This window comes from Drosophila rhopaloa, unplaced genomic scaffold (genome assembly GCF_018152115.1).
Source record: "Drosophila rhopaloa isolate 14029-0021.01 unplaced genomic scaffold, ASM1815211v1 contig_163, whole genome shotgun sequence".
Lineage (NCBI taxonomy): Eukaryota > Metazoa > Arthropoda > Insecta > Diptera > Drosophilidae > Drosophila > Drosophila rhopaloa.
In genome coordinates, this window is record NW_025335043.1 from 10,391,904 (window position 1) to 10,416,533 (window position 24,630).

Sequence of the window (24,630 nt, forward strand, 5' to 3'; positions counted from 1 at the left end):
TAAATTTTTAAATACAAATTTGTTAAACACTGGCTATACCTTTTTACAACCTTAACTTAAGTAGTCTTTAAACGACCGCAAATTAAATTTAATCGCAGTCCCTTTGTCAACTGGACACTGCTCATTGATGGAATGCTGTCCAGAATATCTTGCCTTCGTCATATAAATTCATCAATTAAACATTTATTTATGCCGTGAAGCAAAGTTTTGCGGTCACATAAATCTGCGAGTGATGTTTGCCCGGAAAGCAATCGTCGGAGTTGGTCGAAAACCAAACTGAATGCCTGAGGTCAGGCATCCCGAGGACCAAAAGTGATTGAGGTCCCCACCCTGGGAAAATTCCATTGGCAATGCTCCGAGGATAAGACTGCCACCGAAATGTAAATGATGTTGAAACATTTATCGGTTACAGAGAGAAAATTTCAACGCTGCGATAAGCGACAAACTGTTGACAGTTTGGATTGGGATATGCCAGGCATATGGCCGGATTTATTGGCCAAGCTAGTAATGCATGTATGTGGTTGGCTGCGGAAAATAAAGTGGCGAGGCACAACCTTTGCCTTTGGCTCATAATTTTCCGCTTCTCCACACACTGTCGTCCAGTCTTGGCCGTCCACCTCCAATTTTTCGCCTTTATATGGTTTCATTAAAAATGCAAATGAGCAGTGGAGATTGCAATCGTGGCAGCCGACCAGGTGGGGTCAACCAAAAAAAAAACACAAAAAATCCGAATCAGAAAGGAAAACTTTCACAAAGACCGAAACGCAGACGTGAAATTTATGCCAAGGCTTCAGGGACTGAAATTTATTGTTGCCATCGAGGGTACATTGATTATAAAGCGGTTTTTGTTATGGAAATAATTCATAATTTAAGTAGTTACATTTTGAATAGTGATTATAAGTTAAGTTAAGTTTTTCTTTCTACTAAAAATGCTTTAAGTAATTGCATTCGCCTTTCTTGACTTTAAGTTTGTGTAAGTAAAAGTTTCTTTAAATCTTAAAGCTTAAAAATCTTGAATCTTGCGTAATGAAAGATGGAACTAAAGGTAAATAATAGTTTATTTGTAATTAAACCTATTTTTACAAAATTTATAATTTTTTTATAATTTTCTCAATTGTTTTCTAAGCAACATAAAATATTTTCGATGATATGGAGATTTGCAGAAGGAAGGAGCTCTAAAAACATGTTTTCATTGTAAAGAATAAATAAGAAATGTAGTTAAGGAATAAAATATCATAGAGAATATCAAGAAATAATCTTTTAATTTATTTCTTTAGGTGTTCGCTTGAATTAGGATAGTTTGACTGTACTTTCGTTTGCTTTGCAATGACAGCAGTTAGAGGCAAGGGCAGAAACCTAATGCAGGTTTCTGCAAGTGTATCTCAATTGCATTCTTTCCGTAATATAGTACTGTTTCCCCTTCAACCTTTTTGTTGTCGCTTGGCCAAAGGCGTTCGCCAGACACAGGATGGGAAAAACTGAAACAGAGACGCAAAAAAAGGGAAAAGCAGCTCGAAAGCCGAATTAAATCGTCGAAAGTTCAAAATGAATGAAAAGCAGCTAGCGACGAATAAATGAATGAAACGAAAATGAATCCCAGAAGGAGGTTTTTCGGGGTGTCGGTGAGTTGAGTGAAAAAGAGCAGTGCCTGGAAGGACTGTTGCCCTCTTTTGGCCTCCTCCAGTTTTCAGTTTTCCGCCGACCATCCTGCCCCATTGTTATTACGGAGTGCGGGGGCACCGCTACCAACGGAGTGCGGGAAAGTTTTGCCTGATTTCGGCGCCGCTCAAAGTATAATAATGTGACCCGGCGATCCCAGCCTGCACCTTCCTTAACTTCTGAAGCTACATAGTGTTGTCATGGGTTTCATATTTTATTGCTAGATCCGGTAGTTCCCAAAACTGAAAGTAATGAGGCTTTGCCTAGACCAGAATTCCATATTTTGGAATAACTTTTTCGTTAACAACGACATATGAAATAAAATAATATTCACCTGATCAATGAATAACAACGGGAGAATAACATTTTTACATTTAGATTTTAATTACCGATATCTACCTTTGAAATAGGTTGATATAAAACTTATTTATAAATATTTATGTTTAACCAATAAAATTTTTGTATTTGATTTATAAACTTACCTTACGTTCGTGACACAATTTTTGGCTATTGTAATTAAATAAATAAAAGTAGTTAATAAACTTACAATTTTAGGCAATATTTACTTGGTATTATTATTTTTGTCACCCGAATTTTTTGGCAGCACTGCCGCCTTGTGCCGAGGTAGGCGTGGTCAGCACCCGGAGGAAAAGTGCATCATAGTGGCTTGTGCTGCTTCAAGTGCACACTTTCTCATGGCTTAGCACTTTGGTGCATGCCTCGTTGGCTTTTGCAGAGCGTCGGCGGGAAGCGGAAAAGGGTGGGGTAAATCGGGGAAGAGGGGAAGGAGCCGGACGAGGCTTATGCAACAAATAATTTAATTTTATGCTGCATACAAAAAGGCGCAACTGGCAAACGAACGAAGCAAGCAACCAACCAACCGACCAACGAATGAACGGGGAGGCGAAACGACAACGGAAATGCCACTTTACGGCCTGTTTGACGGAAAAGTGGACGTTAAGTTGTGAATATGATGATGGAGATGAAGAAAGTTGATGATGATGAGCACGATTATGGCCATGGACCCGCCGGCTGGCCGAGAGCAACAAGCACCGTCCTGAAATATGGCGCATACGCCCCGTGGGACGACAGGCTCACACAACAGCAATGAGGTCAGCCCATAAACTGGCCTAAATGTCATATCAACTGAAGACATCCTATGAACGAACGGGAAGTGACATCAAAACGAAGGATTAGGACATAAAAATGGACCCTGGGGATTTCATACATTTTTTTTGCGGTTGATCATCATACGAATAAGGTAATTGGACTGTTATTTGACTGACCAAGTTGAGGTTGTTTATTGGTTGTGAGCTTTGAAAAACTAAGGAACTTTAATAAAACATTAGAGTTTATAGTAGTAATTTGTTGTTTAGTACTACTTTAAGCTTGGATAACTACAAAACTTCAAAAGGGGTTCCCACCAGAAAGCTAAAATTAGTCAGCAAATGTTATTTAAATGTAAACAATTAAACAATTGGTTTTGACACTTGATAGTCAACAAAGTGGGTGTTAATAACAATTTTTTTCGGATACAAACACAGGAAAAGTTTTTTATTCATGTGTTAATAACACAAGTGAGCAGAGTATGACAAAAATTATTTCATTAAATGTACACTTTTATTTTTAACGCACATTAACATGTGCTAATGTGTTAATTTTTATGTTTCGATTTACGAAGCCTGCTTTAAACTATCTTTAGTATCTCCCCCCCATTTCGCTAATCTTCTGAAATGGAGATTAATGTACATTTAACCGCTAATTGGTGACCTCCTTAACATGACTTTTATGAATGGCCTGACTTACGCCCAAAGGCAACCACCAAGAACCCAACTCCTATGACCACCCATTCACCACCAGACTGCCCCGATTTCACGCCCTTTTGGGCAGCAGACAAATATCTTAATAAAGCCGAGGTCGGCAATCAAATAGTTGAAGCGCAAAATATAAAACATAAAATATGATTAACATATCAAATCTAACAGCAGCATTTCTGCCAACGCAGACACAAAAAATCGCTTTACATGATTGGGTTCGGACCAAACAGCAAAAAATAAGGGAAAAGGATAACGAAGCATGGAATTTGGGTCTGAAAAGCCAAAACTGACCGCCTCATAAATTGCAAAAACAACAGCAGCAACAGAAACAATATTAATATGAAATTCAACGAACGAAACGGATCAACAAATGAGCAAATATCCAAACCTATAAAACCATTTAGTTAGATGAGCGTGAAATTCCATATAAATTTTTTGTTTTTTTTTTTGGGGATTTGTGATCCACTTTAAACGTGAGCGAATAGAAAGTGGGGTGAGGTGGATTTCGGAGAACGAAGGATGGCCACAAATTTTGCAACAACTGTGCGGCATTTTATGAGTTTGCCACGCCCACACAAACACACATGCACCAGCACACACTCACACACACACACACACACACACACACACACAGCAAGAATGGCAGTCATGACACTTCTGGGCCAGCGTTAAATAACATTTAAACAGAGGCCCAGGACACGTACAAAGCACAGGGGCTGCGGAGGGGGCGGCGGAGCAAATGGAAGGATGTGGCCATGGACATGGCGTAAAAGGATGCGGGTGCACTGGAAAGAATTTTCCGGCTTTTCTTTTGCTAGATTATCTTGAAAATATTCGTTCCAAAACTCTCCATTTCTGTAGGTTTTATCAACATATAAAGTTTTTACATTATGCAAAGTGTTTTGATACAATTTTAGTATTGCAATATTTTGTGAAAAAATACAATTTTTAGGTTCTTTTAATAACATATTATATTAAAAATATTTCCACAAAAATTATGAAAATAAATGGTTTCCTTCTGTATGTAAAAATATCCAAAAATCTGCACGTTAGGAAACTACTTAGGTACAATATCATATTTATTTAGTTAACCAATTTCTATCCCTAAATTTTCCCAAGGTGCTTTTAAAAATCAAAGAAAAATTGGTACTTGTCTAAAAACATTTGGGATTATTAAATAATTTATTTAATAATAATAATTTTTCTGAAAACCCCGTGTAAAAGTAGTTTTGACGAATTTTATTTTCCCGTGCATGGACCAACATGACACAAGAAGGCTTTGCCAAAGCAGGACCAGAAACATTGGCTACAGTTTTTGGCGGTTACCCTCGACTCCTCCGTTTTCCCCCCTGCTCCTGATGCGTGGTACTTTGGCCTGTCCAGCTGCTGTTCCGACTTGTCCTGGCTGCTTATGACGGCAGGAATTAAATTTCATTTAATGTGCCGAAACTTTCCACATAGATATACACACACACACACATGTGGCGGTGGCGTCTGTGGCATTTTATGATAACAAAAGCAGGTCAAAGTGGACCTGCTGGTCCAAACAAGCTGCAATCCCTCACCCTCAAAACCCACACCACAGCCTTTGCCGGAAAAAAATGATTATTTTGCGTAATTAACCCAAAATTATATGTATTTATGTACTGTGTCAGGCGGAGATTTGCCTTGAAGGTCACCGCTGATGGCCATTAAAAATGGTTTAATTATAGGCCAAACAGATGTTGGCCGAAGACAAAAGAAAACTTTTGCTAATGGGAAAATGTTAAGCGGAAAGAAGGCGGAGACTTATTTCGGTTTTGGTGTGCTTCGGTGTTATGCGAGTAAAACAGGAATTTTTATTAGATTAAAGATAGTTTTATGTTCCAGTTATATTAAAAGAGTCACTTCCGCTAATGACAGCCATATTAGATATCCTGAAGTGTACATTTTTATATTATAGAAAACATAATGCAATAATTAATCCAATTTTAAATAAAACATCACTTGTACAACAGTCCCTTTGGCATTACAACACCAGTAATGTCTAAATGATAAACCTCTTAGCAATCTGATTTTCATCCACTCAATGGTTATATGCATAAGTACCACAAAGTGTTTCAGCTTAGTCAGCCCCAAAGTCCTGACCCATTTCAGTCCGGCTTTTTACATGATTCCACGTCAGGGGGAAATATTTTTTTATTTTGGCCAGGAAACTGCAACGACGGGATTAAGAGGAAATGCCAGAAAACCAGTCCGCCACAAAATGCCCCACTTAACGCTTGACTAGGCGCAAGGTCGGCTGGCGGAATCAACAAAAGCTGCGGCGCTGCGGGGGTGGACTTTCGATAATTGGTGGGGAAGGTCTCGCACGACTCTCCTGGGATATAAGGACCAAGAAATTGGCAAGAGCCAAGGAGCTGGGCGCCGAGTTTTGGCCTTAACTGGCACTCCATCAGCGGGGCAATTGAAGCGTGTGCTTCGGGCACTAAATTACGTTTAGTGGGTTAATAAAATGCCGAGCACTTTTATGCAAATTGAATTAAATAGGACTGAGGTTTTTTTGGTGGGGGGAGAGGGGGTGAGTAATATCTACCAGCATCCGAAGCAAAAACATTGCCACAGCTAAGCAAGCATTTAATGTATTATTTATAAAGGATTATCAGATGTGAGGCGAAGCTCAACTGCCGTCATGCATGGCATCCCGACAGGATAACAGGAAGTCAACCTCTGCCTAACGAGGACATCTAATTGCCACCGACAGGATCTTCCCCCCTCCCCTCCCCCGCCGCTCCCCCTTCATCCCACTGAATTGTGAATTGCCTCCTTTGTTGCTGCCTTTAATTGTATGCATTATGAGACGCTCATTAACAAAGCAAATGAAGAAAAGTCGAAGGGTTCCCGGGGCCTTGAATGCCAAAAATGAAATGAAAAGCGAGCCACAGAAGCTGGGAATAATTCTATAAAACACCTGGGCATGTGTGGGTGTTTGGGCGTTTCAGTGGGTAAACAAAATTTAAATTTATGAAGCCACAGGAATTTCACAGCACAAAAGTGAAATGTTATTATTGCGCATAACAAACCAGACATACACTCTTCGCTCGTTTCCATTTCACTCGTGTTAATTTCGTTGGCGTTAAACGGGTAATGGAAAACAAATCATGGAACCCATACCATACATAATAATATAATATATACAATAAGGGAAAAGGCATTCTAAAGGAAATCAATCGGCAATACAAATGGTAAGTCTGGACTTTTATGTTTTACTCATGTTCTGATGCCTACTAACTTAATAATGTTTTGCAATATTTTTAAACTCTTTTGCTAACCGCTTGCTTAAAAAAGAAATCATGGCACATATAAATATTAAAAACATATATTATATTATTTATTTATCTAAAAAAGGCAGTTTTTTGTTATTTCTTTGTACTCGAGAAATTAGAATGCATTTTACAAAATGAAATACATGTTTAAAATCGACTTTCTAAACATAAATATTTTGTGCAACTTTGGGTTACAATATTTTAATATAATATATTTTTTAATAATGTAGTATAATGTCGACTGTCCCTTAAAAATTGTTATACCCCAAAAGAAAGCCTTTGCAAATGCCACACAATTAGGCTTCCGGTCGCAACACAAACAACAGTATGCAAATATGCAAACGCACATAGATACGTAGTGTAATCGTGGGTGTTCGTTTGTTGCGTGTTTTTTGTTTTTGAAGTGAAAGCAAGGTCCTTTTATGCCAACATTTTTCCTTTTGAACCGCATAATATGAGCACACATAAACGCCCGAGTAGGTGTATATATGACATTTTACATAATTAACTGACAATGAGTTTATGTGCACAAACAAAAAGGCAGACATGTATGCATGCATTTATATATGTCTCCATTTGCATGTGTGTGAATAAGGCCATAACCTTTCCCCGGGAACTCCCGCAAATTCTCAAAGGACTTAAGTTAATTATCACATTTTTTACACACAATTTTACTTTGCATTGATGCGTTGCACGACAAGAACAGGAGGCGGTTATGGGCGTGGGGGCGTGGCAGGGGGCGGAGTCTCGTTAGCAGAAAACTGGGGGCGTGGGCAGGCCGAACATTAAAGCGTAATTATGTGTATAATTTGTTGTAATTTGCTGTGAAAAGCTTCACAAACAGCCGCCGTACATGAGATGAGCACATTTAACCAGAACTTAACCCCCTTAAAGCCCAGCCACGCCCACCCACTCGCAGCCGCCCCTCTAGGCCATCAATCGCAACGAAAAAGTTAAATAAACTCATTAATATGCGATAATCAGGGACGGCAATAAACGCTTCTGTTTGGCCACGCATGACTATTATATGTATATATTAAGAGGTCAAAACCGGTGTTTAATCTTTTTACATTTAAGCAAAATACGTATTTGGATTTTACTGTTACTGAAATAACTTAAGTCCATTGAACTAGGAAATACAAATTTATTTTTATTGTTGCATAAAAGTGAGAATTGTGAGCCAAAAAGTTTATTTTCCTAAATACTCGGCTACATTTATTTTAAAGAAAATCCTTGACGTTTTTCGTTCATATACCCATTCCCATATTTATTTTTAATTTATTACAATAATAATTATATTAAATTATTTTATATTCCTAATGATTTAATATATTAACGTAACATTACTAAAGGAATCGTATTGCGTAGAGTAACTGGCATATATTTTTTGTGTCAAGTGTCCAGCAACTATTTGTCTTGTTTACTCAACAGATTTCTGCCCTATCTGTACAGCAATCCTTTATTCGCTCGTCGTTTTCATTGCCCCCACTTTTCATTTCACACCCGAACACTTTTCCGGCTGCCCAACATTTTGCCAACTTGGCTGCCATTTGAAATCTTTTTCCTTTATGCCAATTGGCAGGTCACACCAATTGAACTTTAATCGCTGCTGACTTTTGTCATTGCTTTATCGTTTAGGCGACAACACAGAGTGCGCCCATTCCCTCACCGAATTGCCCCCAGATTTTCCGAATTTCCCCCACCCCTTTTCTGATTTTTCCTGACCCCTTTGTGAACCATCCCCGGGTTTCCCCTTCAAAATTGTTGCCAAAAAACGCGGTCCAGACGTAATCCCCGAACGCAGAATACCCGGGTCCAACGCTCATTGTCTCATTGAATAGAAATGGCCACGCCCCTTTTTTGGGGACACACTGTATGTGTGTGTGTGTAACTACGCGTGTTCGAATTTTTATGCCCGTCAGTTAGAAATTTTCAGCCATTTCAGCGAAAATGTAAAAAAAGAACAGCCAGAAACATTCAAGTGAGGAAGAGTCGTGAAGCGTTGAAAAAAAAAATGTGTCGTACAAATCTTTGAAATTGCTCCACCGAGAACTATTTTCAATGCGTCGGAATCAATAAATTTTAGCCAAGCATTCGCGGCAACGTTTTGTCCGGCAATTTGGCGGAATTCCCTAGACTTCCCCTCCGTCCTCTGTTTTTCACCCCTGATCACCGGGTTTCATTTGCCGGATAGTTTGTCTGGGATGTCGGTAATCGTAATTGCGAGTCTGATAAATATTAATGCCACTTGTCTGTGTGTGTGTTTCTGGATGGATTCCTGAGCCTTAAGACGCTTTTGGGCCAAAAGCGTTTCCCATTTTTGCTGTTTGTCTAATGCACGTTTTATGGCCAACTTAGCACGTGCTCCGCCCATCTTCCATATAAACCGCCCATCTCAACCTCTGACCAGCCACAAATATATTATTTGAAAATATTTTCGGGTTTTTGTTTTTTTTTTGTTTTTTTGTTTTTCGTTTTTCTTGTGCAGTGGCGCAGTGACCATAAATTTCAGTGAAAGTCATTAGCAAATAGGCTTAGGAGAGCAATTCAACAATCTGAAAATAAATTCCAGATGTAGCACACACGTGCTGGCAAAATGCTAAGAAGATGGAAGCTTAAAAATATAGTTAAATGCTCAAAAACAAATAAATAATCTGTGGAGCTTATCACCACAGCGGAACAAATAAAACACTATTTACTGAAAACAATATAATAACAAGTGATTAGATTCCCAGAAGAAAATATTGAAGTTAAAAAATCAATTGTAAATATGTTATTAAAATGACTCGGTTTTCCCCGGATTATTTTTTGGCACGTGGTTTAATGATAAGAGAGTATAACAACTCATTAAAATATTTCCTCTGAAATTGCGTAATAAATATAAATATAATAAAATATTTAAATAGAGTACTTATGTTAAACTGAATCAGAAGACCCCGATTATAAGAAAAATACACTTTCAGGGAAATTCCATAATAATTTAAATAGTCCACTTAGAAAACAAAAAAATAACCTTTATTTATTACACATATAAAACTTAGCAAACAGTTAATTGATTCTTAAAATTTACTATACGGTGACTTAAACCAAATTCACTTTAAATTTACTTTCCCAGTACGTTAGCAAGGCCATTTATTTTCACTATTCTACTGAAAAAAATGTTAAATGTTTTTTCAGCTGATGCAATTCAAATGCCGATTGCGTTTCACTCGGACATAGTTGCCAATATGCCATATGCTGTGTGTTCGAGTATAAATTATATTGATTTTGATTTGAGCTCAAATAAAAACAGAAACAGCTCAAAAAACTAGACGAAAGTTCAAGACACTCAGTCAGAAGTCACAAACAATCACGAAATTGTAGTGTATTCAGCACACGGCGCACTCATTGTTTGTGTTTTATATAGTTTTTGCCTTTAATTGCATAGTTCGGAAGCTGGCAAAGACACAGTTAACTGTTAGTTGCCGACGCTGTCATTAATTAACCATAAAATACATTTTAGAGAACAATTAGCCACATGGCAGAGCAGTGATCGACAAACACGGACTTAGTCCGCCTGGTCCAGTTAATTAGCTCTCGGGCAAACAAAATAAAAGCAAATGTGACACCAAACGAACATTTAGCAAACACAGAGATATTCTCAGCGAAATAGAGACCTTTACTCACATTTATTTGCCAATTTCTGACAGCCGTTGAAAAAAGTAAAACCCAACCCAACAACTTGTTCAAACAAGACGAAACTGCGAGCACGCAACTCAAAATTATTATCTCCCCACGGAGACCAAGTGTCAACAAAGTGAAACAAGGCAAATAATTAGTGCAGCCAAAGCAAACACATATATTAAGCTTTTATTATTCGTTGTCTTTTCTAAGCACATCGAGTTTAAGATATAGATTTTTACGATAACTTGTGGAAAGAGCGATGCTGAGTAAGAACTTTCGTAATTTCAAACGTTAGCTATAAGATTATTTAAAATACAGACACCCCTTTTGATTACTAACCTACCACAGTTTTAATTGATTTATATTATACCTTTAGAACGTTAAAAACGTTAAGTAATCTCAATAAAGATTAGCTTGAATTAAATTGTGATCAAAATTAAAAGTTTGCATGATTGTTTTCAATTATTGCTATAATTTAGTAATTTTCTAGTTTATAATAATGAAAGTAAAATAAAAGCGATAAAACCCAATGAATTCGCTTGGGAGTTTACCTAGCTATGACTCAAAAGACAACGAACTAATTTTAATATTTTCTAGGAAGTGAATTTCCGAAATTGGACACAAGATAATGACCATGCGAACTGCCAAAGAAATGTGCAATTGGATGTGAGAGGGCGTAACAGTGCTATAAATAGAGTAAAAAGGGGTTGGTGGGACTTTATTTAATGTGTTTGTGGCTACCGAAAAGTCGCGTTCCGCAAATACTCGTACATATCGTATACGTAATTGCCTGGTTCAATGAGAAACGCCCAATTAGTTGGGATTTTTTTTTGATTTGTTTTGTTTCAACTTGGCAAGCCTGGCTTGTAAACTCGGCTCGAAGCCGAGTTCGATGGAAAGTGGTCACCAGTAGCAGCAACTAGAAACAACAACAGCACTTGACGCAACAATAGCCGAATGGACGATCGTTGATTTATCTCTCTTTTAAGTTCCCCGTATCAAGCTGTCAACGCTTTATTTTAACCCCAGACGCGCAGTGGGTTGCACGCGTCTTGCAGCTCACCGAAAAATCCAAAAAAAACGCAAAGGGAAAATCGTAAAAAAAACTTAACCTGCAATTAAACAAAGCAAATAAATAAGGCAACAAAAATATATCACCCAAATCTCGTTTCGGGGAATTCGGAATATCGGTTCTTCCGGCTTTTTTTCGATCGATATAAAAAGGAAACCAGCCGCAAAATGATATTCGGTCGCTGGACGCGTAAACAAATACTTACGATGCTTGGTTTGGGAGCTGGCCTTCTGGGCGTTGTAATTATAATCGGTGTTTTGAACAGCAGTGTGTCCTCGGAGAGGCTGGACTGGAAGGATGCAGCCAGATCCAAGTGCTACAAGACCAGTCCCAATACCACACGCTCCACGCTGGAATTGGTGCACATAGTGTTCAGACATGGCATTCGCACTCCGGTGGATACCTATCCCAAAGATCCATATATAAACGAAGGCTTTAAGCCAACAGGCTGGGGACATGTGACTAATGTGAGTGAAAAACAAATTTATTTTCTTAAAAATCTTAAAAAGTTAAATATTTGATAATTTGTGGAAATACTTGTGTTATGATTAATTACTTGTGTTATGATTAAGCATTAGGTTTATGTGTAACAGTGCTCGAGTGATATTCATTTTATACTAAATTAAAAGAACATAAACAATTTAATGTACAACAACATTTTGTGATTGAAATTGCTGCTTGTTCGTGGAATTTAACTTTTGAATTTATTTTATTTGGAACGATTATTTTTAAAACATCAAATTAAGAACAATAATAAAAAAAAATAAATAACAAATATCTCAGGAATTTTGACTATTTAAACACTGTATTGTGTTGTTTATTATACATCAACGTAAAAAAATTGTTACTAAGAAAATTCGTAGAAATTGGGACTTTTTAAATTAAGAAAGAAATCGTTTTTTCTAGTTTTTTAAAAATGTTATCTATATTTCTAGTCTGGAAAACGGGAACTCTTCGAAATGGGTCGCTGGCTGAATCGTCGCTACGGGGATTTCATGGGGTCCTATTACAGGCCGGATGTAAGTGGGCTTAACATTAAGTAATCCCGTATTTAAGCCATTTAAATTACGCAGTTCTTGCATGCTCAAGCCACTGCCTCACCGAGGGCCATGATGTCCTTGCAAACGACACTGGCCAGCATGTTTGAGCCGCGGGGAACCCCCATGGAGTGGAATAAGCACCTCAACTGGCAGCCCATTCCCATCGTATCGGAACCCTTGGATGAGGATTCGGTGGGTTTCAATTCTCGAGTCTTATATAATTCAATTTTATTTTAAATTTAATTTTTGCTATTCAGCTCCTGCTGGTTCGCACGCCCTGTCCTCGTTATTTTGAGGCCCTCGAGGAGGTTTTTAAGCGACCAGAAGTTATCGCCGAAACTGAAGCCTACCAGCAAATGTTCCGCGAGTTAACAAATCTCACTGGAAAATCAATTCAGAGTGCTGAGGATATAAACTCCCTCTATATAACTCTGTTGGCTGAACAGGAATTCGGCTATAAATTGCCCGAATGGTCTAAAGACTACTTTCCCGAACGGATGCAATTTCTGGCCGAACAGAGTTATGTCTATAACGCATACACCCCCGAGATGCAGAAGATCAAAGGTGGACCTTTCCTCATGAGAATGTACAAGGAGATGGTTGCCAAGAGAGATGGAAGTCTGAAGCCCAAGGATCGGGGAATGTTTATATATACAGGTCATGACTGGACCGTGGGTAATATTCTCATGGCCTTGGGTGTATGGAAGCGTCAGATGCCCCGCTTCGCTGTGATGGCCATTTTCGAGACACATAGGAATAGGGAAACCGGTGAATACTATGTGGAGGTAAGAATTATAATGCAAAAATTACTTTTTGATATAAGTTCAGGGTTCTCACTGCTTCTTAACAGTTTAAAGTTTTCTTTAATTTAACTCAAGCTTAGAAGATTCTCACGGCCCTTAGTTTTTATTGTGTATAGTGCTATAATTTATGTGGGAAAAATTATAAAAGGGTTTTGAGATATAACATAAAATTATTTTAAGTGCTTTGGGAGCTATTTGTATATATTTTTTAAATTTAGCATTTGGTTATTAATATGAATTTGAAACTTTAAATAAATCATATTTCTATAGCCCATTAAATTAATCCCTTGCCATCCCAATTTCTAGATCTTCCTCCGCAACGACGAGCATGGCTGTTTGGAGCAGCTTCGGCTGAAAGACTGCGATCTGCAGTGTCCCCTGAGTCGTCTGATCGAACTGAGTGCCGAAGTTCTGCCCAACGATCCGGCGGAGCAGAGATGTCGACCACATGACGACAATTTCGTGGAGCCGCCACCGCGCATAATCGATCAGAATGGCCGTTAGCGAAAAGCCAATTTGTGCCAAAGTGAAACTTGTGCACTCAGTATTACAATAGCAGCCGACGGAGAGTAGTGCGAAAAAAAGAATATTATAAATTATATAGTACAATAAAAATCCCCAAAAAATAAAGATCATTGAGTTAATTTTTTCGCAGGGGGGAAATAATTTTCGTGTGAAATTGTGATAATTAAATTGAATTTTTGCGAATTGTTTGCTATTGTAGTTGATGATTTCGCTGATTGAGCAGTTCGCTCTTCGCCGCTCTTATCTGTGGGTGTGTGAATACCCCGGCACTGTATGGGTGACCACATAATCAAGACTTAAAAGCAGTCCGCAAGTCTATTGATGCAGTCACTCATCGCACAAGCCCCAACCAAGCCGGTCCACTTGATTCCTAACGATCCGCTTAATTTAATTCGCAAAAATGCTAAAGTTCTGCGGCCTGCTACTATTGGCGAGCTGCGTGTTAATCGTTCGCGGAGGTGTTATAGATGTGGAAGTTCCCCAGGAAATTACTGAGGACTTAGAGGATGATTCAAAAAACACCAGTAGTGTAAACCCATCCGAAATCAGTGAAAGCAACTCGACCCTGAAGCTGGTTCATGTGGTAAATAAGTGAAAAACGCAAAGACAACACAATAATTGCCAAAAATCGTTTGTGGTAAAAAAAAACTGCTCAAACAGAAATAGGGCTCATTAAATATTTGGCAACTAAACAAGTCAGCAGACCATAAAATTATCCGAAATGTGTCAAACTCATTTAATATGAACAATTAGCATGTGGTGACAAATTGTATAATCTTGCCAAAATCAATGAAAAAAATGTTCTCTTAAGTAAACCATAATTCTGCTAGTTTTCCATTGAAGTTCTCTTTTAACACAATTCCATCGCAACTCCTACTAAGCCAGTTTGCATGGCGTATACGTAATATTGCATTAAGAACTGAAACCGGTTTATTGAAACTTAAGTTTCATATGTATGCAGGAATTCACAGACTTTCCTTATTAATTTGCATAGTTATAGTTCAATTAAAATTAAATAAGTAAGAGAACAAGTTGTGGCAATATTTATTTATTGAAATCAGGCTGGCACGATGCTCATTAAAAACCAAGGTACTATTATTTTTTGTACTGATTTAAATTTAATGAAGAATATATTCAATTGAAAAAATGAGTTGTACATTAAATTTTTTATTGATAAATATAACATAATATATTATTTTAGAGACTTTAATGAGCATAGCTTAAAGCGTAAAATAAATACATTTTTATTTTTTCATGCGTTATATTTGTGATAATAAAGTACTGGCTTGATTTATTCCACAAAATAGATTTATTTAGGTGGTAATATTTACCAATTACTTTTGTTTTCGACAGCTATTTCGTCATGGCCCCCGAACCCCTGTGAGCACTTATGCCAACGATCCGTATATCAACGAAACTTTCGAACCCTACGGATGGGGTGCTCTAACCAACGTAAGTACTTGGCGAGAATATAAACAAGATTAACCGAATTAAAAGGCAATTTAAATTTGACAGGGTGCTAAAGTGGAGCTGTATAAAATAGGCAAACAACTGCGTCAGCGCTATAAAGATTTCCTGCCGCCCTACTATCAGCCCGATGTACGATAAGTAGAGCAAGCTCATGGGGTTTTGGAACAAAAAATAATAATCAAAACCTTGACATTACAGATGATCCGTGCCCAATCTTCGGAGTCGTCGCGCACCTTGATGTCCCTCCAAATGGTGCTGGCCGGACTTTTCCCGCCGGAGAACACTCCCATGGAGTGGAACCTGCTGCTCAACTGGCAGCCCATTCCCATTGTGATGGAACCCGAAGAAACTGATGTGGTAGGAATAATAAAAATTCAATTTATTTATTTGTTATTAATTATTTATCATTACATTTTCAGCGCATTAGAATGAAGGCGGATTGTCCGCGATACGATGAGGCAGTTCAGGAGGTGATAAATCTTCCTGAAGTCAGACAACTCCATGCCGAAAACTCCGACTTGCTGCAAGAACTGACCAATCTCACCGGAATCAATGTTACCCATGTCCATGATGTTACCAGTATTTTCATCACACTGCTATCAGAGCAAACCTACGGCTTGGAGTTGCCCTCGTGGACCAAGGATTACTTTCCGGAGAAGATGTTGCCCTTGGCGGCCAAGTCTTATGTCTACGATGCGTATACGACCGAGTTACGCAAATTGAAGGGAGGCTTCTTCGTCGAGTTGCTTCTAAAGCAAATGCAGGACAAGATCTCCGGAAAGCTGAAGCCGAATAATCGCAAAATGTTTCTATCCTGCGGACACGATTGGACCATCACAAATGTTCTATCCGCTTTGGATGTCTGGCAGGCTCAAATGCCTCGATTCTCAGCTCTAATTGCCTTTGAGTTGCATCAGAAGGCGGAAACAGGAGAGTATTTCGTGGAGATCTTCTTCCAAAACGATCCCGAGGAAGAGCCACAACAAGTACAGATTCCAGGCTGTGAAAAACAGTGCCCCATTGAGAAGTTATTAGAGCTAACGAAGGACATCATTCCAGATGCTCCCTACTCCGAACTGTGCAAAGCTAAAGACACTCAGGAAGTATCCAAGATTAGCTATAATTACTGACCGCAAGTCCATGATTTCAGCTTTCAGTATTAAGATTACATAAAGAATAAATATATATATATATGTGTAACTATTCGGAGTACCTTTAATATGGGGGTTTGATTGACTAGCACGATCCACTAATTAACTTTTTTAAAATGAGAGCAAGCTGAACTAGTTTAATAACAATATAAATCGGTGGGAAGGTTGAAGAGTTGTTAATAGTTAAAAATATATTGGGCTATTTATTTAATCGTTTCCTAACAGAATTATTATCTTTTTTATCACGAAAAGGATTTGAAACTATGTTTGATAAACATAATCTGGATATTGTGTTTAGAATTTGCAGGTGTTTAAGGTACTTAAAGAACGACAGTAGTAGCAGTATTAACTATAATAAAATAATTTAAAATTTAATGAATTCCGCAATATGTTATAACCGTTGTAGTTTTACCTAGGTATACTTTTAGGCGATGTTGGAGTTCAAAGTTTTAAAGAGCCATGGTTGTAAAAAGTATTATTATTAAAAAATCATTGCTTAAAATGTACTCTCTGTAAACTACATAAGTCATATAAATATTTCTAAATTAACATTAATATTTTTAGATAAATTTAAACAAATCATATTTTAAGTCTCAGCAACCTCTTCATATCAGACCTTATAATGTTGAGCAAACCTTTTGTAATACTCATCTTTAATAAATAAGTAAGTAAGGCATTGTGTCTTGCCAGTTCGACCAGTCTTTGAAAAAGTTGTAATGACCATGAAAATATTTTTGTGGATAAGAAACAGCTCTCGTGTACATCTGAATCGACCCACTCCATTTAGCTCCACACATCCATCACATATAAAATGTGCTGGGTAGTTTTTAAATTCAATCAGTTGGCTTTTGAGGCTCCACTCATTCGAATCGGAAGTAAATCACAAATAAGCCAAACGAAACCAAACAAAAGGGCAGTATGTAATTTTACCAGATGGATGTCGCTTTACAATAACTTCCGGACTATGACGAAACCGTAAACCAAATCCCGCCCAGCCCCGAAAGCAATATTTAAATTCGGCAATTAAGCAACGAGAATGGATAATGTGAAATTTACATAATGCTCGATCAAGAGGCTAAACGATTTATTACCAAAGTGCTTACACACGCAGTTTCGATGACAAATTCGTTGGTATTTCGGCGAGGGGGCGGCGGCGCTAACCAGAACAAAATAAGTAAGCGGAGCAAATATCCGAGAGTTCATATAAATTAAAAGTCGCGGCCGCGTTTTAAAACGCCTCAAACGCTGCGGCATTGTTGTCGGTGTCTGGGGCTTCTGTTCGGTCAAACATATATTCGTACAATAGACGTCCAGCTACAATAACAAATAGAATAATAATAGTGATAAAAAGAGCGACGGTGACGAAAGCATTTGGCGATAATGGAACGATAAAAGAGCCAAACACTACCCATGCTTTTTCGACATTTTGACTTTTGCAATGATATTTGCCACCGCAGTATTGCCGACGATAGTAGACTAAGACAGTCGCGTGCGTCCCTCGGAAAAGTCGAATATTTAGTGCCTAATCAGCTCACTATTTAGTCCACGGTAAACAGAAGATAGTAGCCCTACACTCGGAGAAACCAGTGCGATTAATTAAAGTCGAGCATCGAGCATCGAGCAAAAACCCGTTCACCACGTCTCTAAATTAGCTAGTTTCGTGGCTTAATTAATAAACACACAAAAGTAAATAAAGACCAAGCGAATAGCGATTATAACAAGTTAGTCGGCGATCTGTCTCGAGACTGTTGACTCCCAAAAAAACTTGACTACAGAGACCGTAGAGAAACAAAGCCAACGGCAAAGTCGGAGAATCCGAGCCCCTGAGAAATTCTACGGGTATATAAAGCGCCTCCACCAAAATGCCGCGTTCGCATTTCACTCGAAGGCATTGTCTAGCGATGACGGGCGGATTAATTGCATCGGCGGTTCTAATCTGGTGCGTCGCTCACTCGGCGATCGAATCGACGGCCAAGCTCTACGATCCCGGCGCTGATAAATCCACGCTCGAGCTGCTGCATGTGGTAAGTTAGTGGGCATCGCGAATCGAATCGAATCGACATAAATCAAAAAATATGGTATTTAAAATCCGGAACACAAAACAGCTGTGCGGCAAAGCTGGAATTGATCATTACACTACACAGAAAACAACTGAAATAAAAGGTTACAGTTTTGAGTAAATAAAACGTGAAAGGATTTAAAAATGTGTGCTATTAGTGATTTATCTAAAAGTTATTCAGTTCAATTAATAACTTTAAAGAATGTAATTTATTAACAACTTTAAAGAATGTAATTTTTAACTGATTAATAAATTACATTCTTTAAAGTTTTTAATTTTTGTAATGTATAAAAATTAGGCTTTATTTAAATTAAATATTACTGGCAAACAAGTAGTAAGCTATTAAAACATTGATTTTAAATGTAAACCTAAGCCTCCACCCTTCAATTTTTTTAAAGAAATTATTACTAAAATTAAATATGGTTATAAAAAGTGTGCAACAACAAATTGGTTCAGAAAACACCCCCTCAAACGTTCAAATTTACTACGTTAAAAACAAGTTTACAGCATAGAACACCTTCATTGTGCCATATATATTATAGGATATATATTATATATCCTAAAAAAAATCCACACCAATTAACGCCGTTCCATACAATTCAGAGTCGGCAATCATCTTTACAATAAAAATTCAGCTGATAACACATTTTATTCACTCACTTTTAAATTCTGCCTTTAATATTATGAAATTGACATTTACGTGGGCAGTAAAAACCAAACATTCTGTTGATAAAGCATTTGTTTATAAACGTGTGGAGCGAAAGTGCAAACGCTGGCAAATTTTTTGTTGCGGTCGTGTGTAATTATGATTGTACAGACTACAATTTATTAGACTGTCAGCCTCGCTAGCAGATAAGATTCATTCCGATCATTTAATCGTAGCCATCAGTACGGAAAGTAAGCTCGTTCGATAAAGATAGAAGTATTTATATTGGAATTCCCAGAAGACTAGTCTTGCATTTCCATCTATTATATTAGCTTTTATTAGCTTGGGTTTGTCCAGCTCAGTTCAATTAGATAATATCTATATATATTTAATTGCTGAGAATTACACTTTACGAAAAACAATCAAGTGCAGCCAGGCGTAAAGTCCAGCGGAAAATGTTTCTCAAGCTATAAATAATATTTTTGTTTGACTTGAAGTTAAGACGAGTTGGTTATAAAAAGCTTGGTTTGACCTTGGAAAAAGAGTGAGTTAGTGGTAATGGAAACCTGGGCGAAATCCAATTAAAGAACTTTTTGTTTTTTGTGTGATTGTATTTGCCAATAGTTCTATTCAAAAGCTATTTCAATTAACAGTGGTGTCATAGTAATATCAACAGGTGAATAAAAAAACAAAAATTGTTGGTTATTTATGGCGGAATATTTTGCACAAGTCAAAAAATTATTTTAAAATAACCTGTATTAACACAAACGGGCATAAATTATAAATTTTTCCAAAATAACTCTTACTTTAATTAACTCGATTTTATGCTTTGCCAACTCATTTGTCTTCCAAAGACCCACAGAAAAAATTAATTACAAGTCTGAAAAAAAAACCAAAGCAAAAAAAAAAACCGGCTCCCCAAATTACACTTTACCCAAAAACCTGTCTGCAGTCAAACGTAAAATGAAATTATCAAATAAAACTGCGACGCACTTTTGCTTTTTGTTTGAGCTCAGATTGTATTATTGATTAACTGGAAACCCATTTACCGCAGTCATTAAATATACTGATAGTCCGATCTAGATCCCAGGGCTGACCTTGAAATGAGACAAACTCTTATCAGCAATTAAACAGGAAAAACTTCTGGGGTCGCACGAACAATTTAATCTTAGAAAACCCAGCTAATTAAAGTGTTTCTGCTTTTCGATCGCTTGACATACACTTATATGTTGTATATTTGCATACTGTGGTAAATTCGTTTGACTAATAAAAATTGTAATTGCTAAACTTCAGGTATTCCGACATGGACCACGAACGCCGGCGGATTCGTATCCAAGGGATCCCTATGTAAATGAGACCTACTATCCCTTTGGCTGGGGACAAATAACAAATGTGAGTGGAGAAAAAGTTGTGTAGCGCAAACTTTTGCCTCGTCATCCCCCCAGAAACCCGATCCCCCATCCCCCAGCAAAGCATTTAAATAAATTGAAATGCAAATGTTTTGCTGGCAGAGCTGAGGGAATGGGAACTGAGGGGCCGGCTGCATTAACATATACACATGCATATGTTTATGCAATTGCAAAAATGCAAGGCATTTATTATTTTATAACACTTTCCTCCATCTCTCCATCTCTGTCCCTTGGATCCCCCCTCTTTGGATCCCGGACCTCTGGTGTTGTCTCACGTGCCATCCGCTCATGCCATGCAATAAATCAACGCTCCAGAATGGCAAACGCGAACTGTTCAACATTGGTACTTGGCTGCGTAAGCGTTATGGCAAATTTCTGGCGCCCAACTACAGTCCCGATGTGAGTAAGCAGTCACTAACGAACCGACAAGGCAGAACTCCTTACAACCCCCATACACAGAGAGAAAAAGGTTGATTTTGGTCTTTTAAAGGCTTAATAGATTATTGCCGATTTAAGTAAAAGTGCAAAGGAAGCTGTATTTACCTTATAAAAGTTATAAATTCTAGATCATTATTATTCGTTTTAACGTCGAAATAAAAAAAGGAACTAGAAAAATTTAAACAATACATACAAGAAGAAAACAAAACATTAGCTCTTAGAAATATTTTGCCGAATCTAACTAGTCCATTACTAAGTACAGAATATTGAATATTTTCTAAAAATGTGAAATCAGTTAAGGAGCATTGCAATTACTAAATTTAGAATATAGAAGAGGAAATCTTAAATACTCTTTAAATAAATTAGAAATCGAAATTTTTCCATTAAAATAATCTTCGGATCTAAACAGTTTAATTTAAAATCGACGTTATCTGAAGCTAGAAAGATTCAGCATACTGCATTAGATTTCTCTCTGTGTACTCCGACCATACTCTCTTAGCCTCACGTCCACGGGGTGGTTGCCTGATAGTGCGGACATTTACAAATTGCAAAGCTCAAGCGCGCTTGGCTCATCACTCAATTCCTTCTTTTCTCTTTCTCTTCTCTTTCTGTTTCTGGCTCTACGCTTTCTCCTTCTCGGCTTTCTCCGTCACCGCTTTCTTCCCCTCCCCCCGATAGTTGGTCCACGCTCAGGCGACGGGAGTGCCGCGGACTCACATGACCATGCAGACCGTTTTGGCCGCCTTCTTCCCGCCAAAGGGAACCGATATGGAGTGGAATAGCCGGTTTAATTGGCAGCCCATACCTGTCTTCTCCCAGGAGCTCAGCCAGGATACGGTGCGTATACTTGATAATCGAAATGATTAATCGAAGCAATGGGCTTCACCACGGGTACAATTTGTCATATTTGTATGTGTTGGCAGGTGGTGTTAAAATTCGATTAGTGATTATGATTATTTGAAAAAATCTTATGAACATATTTTGACTTGACTTTGATCACAAATTGGAAGCATACCTCATAAACTTCTAAAGGTTTTTTATGCAAATTTTTAAATTAATTTTTGTGGCTTGAAGAAGCTATTTTGGTTCTATTAGATTAGTATATTTAATTTAATACGGCATGATCAAAGGATAAAAAAATGTTTTATTTAATAGTTAAACCATTTTTTAATTAATATTTTATAATTTTTAGTTGCTACTGGTGCGAACTCCCTGCCCGCGATATTTCGAGGCCCTGCATGAAGTGTACGAGTTGCCTGAGGTTAAAGCCGAGATCGCACCCTATTTGAAAATGTACAAGGAGCTGGAAGAGCATACGGGCCTCAGTTTCAAGGAGCCCGAGGATGTGCAATCCCTGTATTTGACACTGCTCGCCGAACAGGAGTGGGGTCTGGAATTGCCCGAGTGGACGCATTCCTATTTCCCGGAGAGACTGCAGTTCCTGGCCGAGCAGAGTTACGTTTACAATGTGTACACACCCGAGATGCAGAAGATCAAGGGTGGTCCCTTCCTCAAGAAAATGTTCAATGAAATGCAGCAGAAGAAGAATGGAACCCTGAAACCCACTGACAGAAAACTCTTCATATACACGGGTCACGATTCGACGGTGGTGAACGTTCTTGCCGCCCTGAAGATCTGGGAACGCCAAATGCCTCGCTACTCCTCGATGGTTTTGTTTGAGCTGCATAAGAACAAGGAAACCGGCGATTATTGGGTGGAGATCTACTTCCGTAACGATCCCAAGGGTCAGGCACAAAAGCTCACAGTTCCCGGCTGTGAGTTCCAGTGTCCTTTGGAAAAGCTTCTGGATTTGGCCAAGGACGTAGTCCCCACGGAAGCGGATGCCAATCGGTGCGACTCTCGAAATGCCGGCTTCACAGAACCACCTCTCCGAGGACCTTAGAAACCAGAATTTAGTGGATATAGAACAATCGTTAAGGTGCTACACATCTCAGGGAGTGGGAGTGCAAAAAACCCACTTGTAAGGCGCAATCCTCTAGTTAAGTCCGTCGTTAAGCATAGGCCGAATAAATACGTATACCTGAACCCATTATGGGTAATCGTTAACTGAAAGTTGTATTTTGAATTTTTTGAATCTTTTTGTTTAAATAGCTGTAGAGATCGCCAATAATATTTCCTCGATTAAGGATCAACGTTTTGAATGTAGCTATACAAAATTAACCATACTAAAGCGTTGACTTTGGGAAAAAATTGAAATTACCTATGAGTTTACCAATAAAACTAGTTCGATTAAATGGCAACGAAAAACTAATTCTAATCGTCAATTTTTTGATGAAAACAAAAGCTAAAATAAGTCATACAAGTTCTTGGTTTAAAAGTCATGATGAGCTAAAATTAGCTTTAGCCGAGAAATAGTTTGAAATTTGTAGTTTTGGAAAATAAAAGCTAAGGATAAATTTCAATGTTAAAATTATTAAATTAAATTCAATAGCAATTAGTCTAGGCTAATTGTGTTTCTATATACACAAGAAAAAATTCTAGTAAAAGCAAGAATAATTCTTGAAAGTTGTGAATATAAATATGATTTTCAAAAAACATTTCAAGAAGTGCGTAAAGGTTCTGTTTGGAGCTCCAAGTTCATCTTTCTCCAGTCGCTGTTGGATATTGTCAGGCGGCGTCTTTTGCGCCCCATGTGGCAGCCAAGTTGGCTCATTTCCGCTCGGTGGCGACAGTCGACTGCCGTCATTGCCATTGCCCAATAGGCCGCTTCCGCTTGGCCTTTGCCAGCGGCAAACGCAAACAACTTCCGCACTTGTTTAGCCAGTTGGATGCGCCACTCCATCTTCGCTGGCATTTCCATTGCCATCCCCACAATTCCACATTGCCACATTTTCCCGTTGCCCCGCTCATTTTTGCCAGGAGGTGACATTTTTCGCATTGCGGTTTACCATAAACTATTTCATTGGGGAGTTGTTTTCCACCTCGCCCATTTCTTTCGGCCCTAACCATCTGCTCATTCGCTTGTTCGCCATTGTTTACTCGTGTGCGTTGCCATCTCTCTTCCGCTTTTCCTCTGCCTCTGTGTGTGTGTGTGTCAGTTTTCCCTGCCTCCGTGTGTGTGCATATCTGTAAACTTTATTTGTCAACGGGACGCATATGTTGTGTGTTTGCCAAAAAATAAACGAATCCCCATGCACCAAGACGGGCATCCCCAATTGCATTCAGCTCGTCTGTTTGTTGTTGCTTTTAATTTTATCTTAATTTGATTTTCCGGCTGCGGGAAAAGCACTGTATGTGTGTGTGTGTGTGTGCGTGGGTGTCTGACAAATCTATAAGTGCATGTGCTCAGCTTGTTCTACTTCGATGATTAATGGTGAGCGGAGAGAAAAAGGGTGCCGCCGGAAGTAAGTATACGCCATGTGGGCACCGATTTTGAATGGGCGCTCGCAAAAAGGATGATGGCCGTCAGGAAGTCCGTCAATTTGATGTAAGCCTGACGAAGGGAAGCAACACATTTATTCATATTCCAAGTTATTTGTCTTTATTAAGAATATTCTTTGTGCGAAAGACATTTTCTTATTGTTAAAATTCATAAGCTTATAATTCCACAAA

The 24,630-nt window shown here is 38.3% G+C and overlaps 2 protein-coding genes across 2 annotated transcripts; both read left to right on the forward strand.

The window, feature by feature from the left end:
• The first annotated feature begins 11,333 nt into the window (after nt 1–11,333).
• LOC108044657 (venom acid phosphatase Acph-1) lies at nt 11,334–13,989 on the forward strand. The gene is made up of 5 exons (XM_017123733.2): nt 11,334–11,983; nt 12,452–12,535; nt 12,590–12,748; nt 12,814–13,341; nt 13,666–13,989. The coding sequence occupies exons 1-5, from the start codon at nt 11,684–11,686 to the stop codon at nt 13,861–13,863; spliced, it is 1,269 nt and encodes a 422-aa protein (XP_016979222.2). The 5' UTR covers nt 11,334–11,683; the 3' UTR covers nt 13,864–13,989.
• Nucleotides 13,990–14,226: 237 nt separating this feature from the next.
• Nucleotides 14,227–23,124, forward strand: LOC108039306. Its single transcript, XM_044457746.1, has 10 exons — nt 14,227–14,467; nt 15,238–15,336; nt 15,400–15,483; nt 15,553–15,711; nt 15,774–16,480; nt 18,355–18,529; nt 20,504–20,602; nt 20,935–21,018; nt 21,736–21,894; nt 22,250–23,124. The coding sequence occupies exons 1-10, from the start codon at nt 14,285–14,287 to the stop codon at nt 22,958–22,960; spliced, it is 2,460 nt and encodes an 819-aa protein (XP_044313681.1). The 5' UTR covers nt 14,227–14,284; the 3' UTR covers nt 22,961–23,124.
• The last annotated feature ends 1,506 nt before the right edge of the window (nt 23,125–24,630 follow it).